Source organism: Etheostoma spectabile, chromosome 19 (assembly GCF_008692095.1).
Source record: "Etheostoma spectabile isolate EspeVRDwgs_2016 chromosome 19, UIUC_Espe_1.0, whole genome shotgun sequence".
NCBI lineage: Eukaryota > Metazoa > Chordata > Actinopteri > Perciformes > Percidae > Etheostoma > Etheostoma spectabile.
Window position 1 is genome coordinate 6,494,704 of NC_045751.1, and position 5,013 is coordinate 6,499,716.

At 47.9% G+C, this 5,013-nt stretch overlaps 1 protein-coding gene across 1 annotated transcript in view; it reads right to left on the minus strand.

The window, feature by feature from the left end:
* Positions 1-5,013, minus strand: part of rap1gds1 (RAP1, GTP-GDP dissociation stimulator 1) — a 70,492-nt gene that overhangs the window by 32,575 nt on the left and 32,904 nt on the right. Inside the window, 1 exon segment of the mRNA XM_032544350.1 lies at positions 2,303-2,410. Coding sequence (XP_032400241.1) covers positions 2,303-2,410 — 108 coding nt within the window.

Below are 5,013 nucleotides of genomic sequence, written 5' to 3' on the forward strand. Positions count from 1 at the left end.
CGTTAAACACCAGACCGCCTCCTGGTAAACACGTATAACCTGAACACCCCGTAAACCCAGACCTACTCCTGTAAACACGTATCACTGAACCCACCGTAAACACCAGACTCCGCCTGGAACACGGTCTACCGAACAACGTTAAACACCCGGACCTTCCTCCTGTGACACGTCTACCTGAACACACTGTTAAACACCAGACCACCTCTGTAACAGTCTCCCTAAAAACACCGTTAAAAAACCAGACTCCCCTGTAACCGTCTACTGAAACCCCGTTAAACACCAGACTCCTCCTGTAAACACGTCTTACCGAACACCCCCGTGAAACCACCAGACCTCCTCCTGTAACAGTCTACCTGACACACACGTTACACACCAGCCTCCTCCTGTAAAAACGTCTACCTGAACACCCCCGTTAAAAACACCAGACCTCCTCCTGCTAAACCCGTCGCCCTGAACACACAGTAAAACCACCAGACCTTCCTCCTGTAACAAGTATCCCTCTGGAACACCCCGTTAAACACCAGGACCCTCCAGAGAGACACACGTCCTCCTGAACACCCCGTTTAAACACCGACCTCCTCCTGGAACACGTCTGACATGAAAACCACAAGTTAACACCAGACCCCTCCGTAACACGTCTACCCTGACACCCCGTCTTTTGTTTGTTAAATGAACACCAGACCTCTCCGTGTAATCAGTTCTACTGACACAACCGTTAAACACCAAGACCAATCCCCTGTAACACTCTCCTGTAACACACGTTAAACACCAGACCTCTCCGAAACGTCTGAACCCCGTAAAAACTCACCTGTAAAACACGTCCTACCCTGAACACACCCGTTAGAAAACTCAGGACCTCCTCCGGAACAAGTCTCCTGAACACCCCGTTTAAAACACCAAGACTTCTCCTGTAATCACTCTCACGAGAACACGCCGTTACACACCCGACCTCCCCTGAAAAAACACTACTCCCTTAACACCCGTAAAACACCAACCTCCTCTTTAACAATAGTCTACCGTGACAACACCCTTTAAAACACGCAGACTCCTCCTGATTAAACACGTCTACCTGAACACACCGTAAACACCGACCTACTCTGTAAACGTCTCCCGAACACAAAAAACACCAGACCCTCCTGTAACGGAGCATAATGCGTCCTTAATAACACCAAACCGGTCCCTAAACACGGCGATGTCATTCATGCTGATAAAACCTAAAATCACCCAGACCCGCTCTAACAGAGAGATGAAAACAGGAAGTCATTCCCTGTCCCGACCTGTCCCTCTACTCTACCTTCCTGCTGCTATAGATGGACTACTTGGCCTGTCAACGAGAGATTAGCAGATGCCTTTGGAAGCTTCAGCTCGTCTAAACCTGCTCCAAAAATAAAAGTAGTACAAGACACCATCACACCAAGACTCAGGGAGACAGTAGCAGATACCAGAATAGAGGCGAGTCTCTGCATTCACTAAGCAGTGACAAAGGAGTCTCTACTGTCACAGAGAATGGACATCAGGCAACAGTTGTCGGGTTGAAGAAAGACAAACAAAAAAAGCGGTCCAGCGATGGCGCCGTGTAGAATCCTCCAGGAGATCCCGGTCCTCTTCGGCAGAGGGAGGTTATACAGAACCCGCCAGGCAGGTTTACGCCACTGTCCACCCTAGTCTCTGTCTCCACCACAAGTGTCCCGTCTCCCGTCAGCTGAATCTGTTCAGGAACTTTACACAAGTTCTTGTACAACCCCTTCCCCGTGACGGTATGCAAGTCCACAACCGCTCGCTGAGTCCGCAAAACCAGTTAACATAATCCCAGAAACAACCATCCAGCCTAGGAACAAATTCAAAAACTCCGGGGAAAAAGGATCGCTCTCATCAGGAATGTCGACCCCAGCACAGTTGTCCAGGAGCATCTGAGTTCAACCTCCGTCAGTCTCACAGACACCTCCCCAGAACAGTCGGGTCTGACGAAGAGACCTCTGCCCCAGAAAGAAGGCAGACTGGACCATAGAAGGGGGGCGCGAGAGGAGGGATCTATACCCGGTAGAAACCATTGCGGCGCTGTAATCCAAGAGGAGCGCCCTAGACTGCCGACAGAGGGGAGCAGAGAGACCGAGCGATGTCTGGAAGAGGGACAGTAGACGTTGTGGGAGGAGAGGGATGGCACGAGAGACATCGGACAGAGAACAGAGTGAAGGAGGAGAACTTTCTGTCATTGGTGGACAGAGAGAGAGACAGAGAGAGAGAGAGACAGACAGAGAGAGAGACCCTTATAGTAAACCTCCGACCCTGTAGATGTACTCACTGTTGTTGGCGAGTGCTTTGAGCAGGCAGTCCAGACAGCTCTCCACGCTGTCGGTGGCTCGGTCTGTGGACGCTAGCTTCAGCTTCTCCAGGGCTTCACTCAGGTTGTCTGAGAACGAAAAACATCTCATCAACACAAGGGCTTTTCTTTTAGGGACATGATGAAGGCCGGTGGATTAGATTAGACTTTATTCATCCCACAACGGGGACATTTTGTTGTCCCAGAAGCAGCATTTGCTTCAATAAAAGCAGAAAACTAAAACACACAAACAAGTAAGCACACAAGAAATACAGGCAAACAACAGACAATGATAATGTGTACGGATGCAATACAAAAAATGACGTATAAAACAAAAAATAAAATAGGCTAAGTTGGAGAACATCCGCACTGTTGTGTTGACTGTACGTGGAGATGTTAAGGTCTGGAGCAGTCATTGTCATATTTCCTATCATTACGTGGACCGCAAACCTATTCAAAATTGTAATAGAATTTTTGCCCTCTACCTTGGTTTGGACATGGTAGAACGAGGAGAACAACTGAATGACCGATGAGGCAGGTGTGTAGAGGGCTCATTCTCTGTGACTCCACCTCATTGACCTTTTCTGGGCAGGTTGGGGGCACGGACTGTGGTCTTGCTGTCGGCCTCGCTTCCGCTGTTGCTGCTTCACTATTAGGCACTGTCACCACTGAGCGTGTCTGCCTTTACTACAGCACTCGGTTCTGCCTCAAATCGTGCATCGATGCTCATTGCTCTATAGTCCTGTGTTATTGTAAGAATGCCTAAATGCACGTGATCGTCAGACGCCTCCAGCATTTACAGTTGCATACGCTCACCACGACGAACGGAATGAAACGTGCTTCTGTACCGACCTGTCCTCTACATCTAGCACTTGCCGTGCTCTGCGACTATCATTATGTAAGGATAGGACACTTGGCCTAGTTCCACGGCAGATATATCTAGATCAGCTCCGAGGCATTTGGACACTTACAGCACTCAAGTCTATCAAACAGCGGATGAGTCTGAGGATGGGAAGAGGGGTATAAACCTGGACTCTAAATACTAGTGTTTAGCATACTAGCATTGATCCAGGGCGACTCAACAGTGCACAGCATGGACAAGTCAGCAAACTACACGGACAGGTAACAGTACAGTTCATGTCAGCATCCTTCGGGCATAAACATCCTCCAATTATAGAGGAGCTCTAGAGTCATGTCTGGTATATCTCCTAAACAGGTGAAACCGTCTCATACTAGTCCACAGGAATGGAACTCAGGAACGTTGTTGGGTTGAAAAAGAAACAAAGCGGATTCCAGCGCTGCGACTTAGGGGGGGGGGGGGCATAGGCCTGCATGATAGAAGTCCATACTCATCTCTGTTGAGAAGTTAGCCTTCTTAGACCCCAATATTGCAGAGCTATCCTCAGTACGGTCCGAGCGAGAAGTTTAACAGACGCTATTCTTACACGTCCAATGAGTTCAGGTTTCAATTAACATAAATATAGTACCGGACAATAGCTCAGAGGATCCGGAACCATGTGTCGTGAGACAGGAACAAAAAAACACACTATGCTCCTCTGTCTCACACAGTGTCGACTCCGCTCGGAGTCGGTTGCATCACATTGCGCTTCCTATCTGTGTTCTCAGTTGAATCCTTATTACATGCAAGTCATGACTGTGGGGGTGTCTAAGATGAGGCAAGTGGCCATTAGTACAATCCACCATTGCCCGCGGAGGCATGGTAGAGCAGTCCAGCTACTTCCGCTATTGTTACCGTAAGTACTGGGGCTAATTATCATTTGAGACTAGCAACCAGAGAAGAACATCCAGGCAATCGATAAGATTAAAGTAGTGCCCCTAAAAGCCTACACAGCTTAGAGCAAGTCAAGATGAACAATTACAAGCATCTGCAGTATAAAAAAAAGACTAAGAAACAGATAGAGACGACTACAGGAGTAGAGAGCAGTTAACTCAAGATAACAGAGAGAGAGTACCATAGTATCAGTTAAACAGGCCTCGACCCTGCTTAAATTGATTATCATGATTTAGACACTTGTTGTTGCGAGTTGCTATACTGTAGTCAGGCATTAAACGGGATTCTCTACCTGAACAGCCATCATGCCCACACTCGAGCTAAGTGCAGCGTGGCAAATGATGGCAGTGCGTGTGGAACGCTAGGCTTCGAGTTCTTGATCTCGAGGCAATGAAATATCACTACGCACAAAGCAGAACACTGGAATAACTTATCGACGTATGAACACAGAGTAAATGGTTAGCTACGGTCGCAATCATACAACACAAGTGGCTTTTGCTATTAGGGAGCATTTATGAAGCTCGTTCGGACATTTATGATTAGACTCTTAAGACTATGCATTCTGCAGTCGATCGACGACACAACGGATCTAGTGTAACTTGCTCCGTGTGCGGAACTGCGTATAGCAGTGGCATTCCAGAGATATGCCTAATGGGGAGCTGCTAATAAAAAGGGCAGATAATTAGATAGCTCGAATAAACGGAGCAGTTAGGACAACAACACGGGGGGGGGGGGCTGACTAGTATAGCATGCCTTTACGTCAAGATATCCTACAGTGCTTGAGCGGGATGCACGAACAGCACGAGCAATTTGTAAGTAAGGTTGTTAAGTGAGTCTAGACTAGAGCTGTCCCGGAATGTATGACGCAGAATGGTTGTCAGTGTAAATAAAGGGGAGTTGA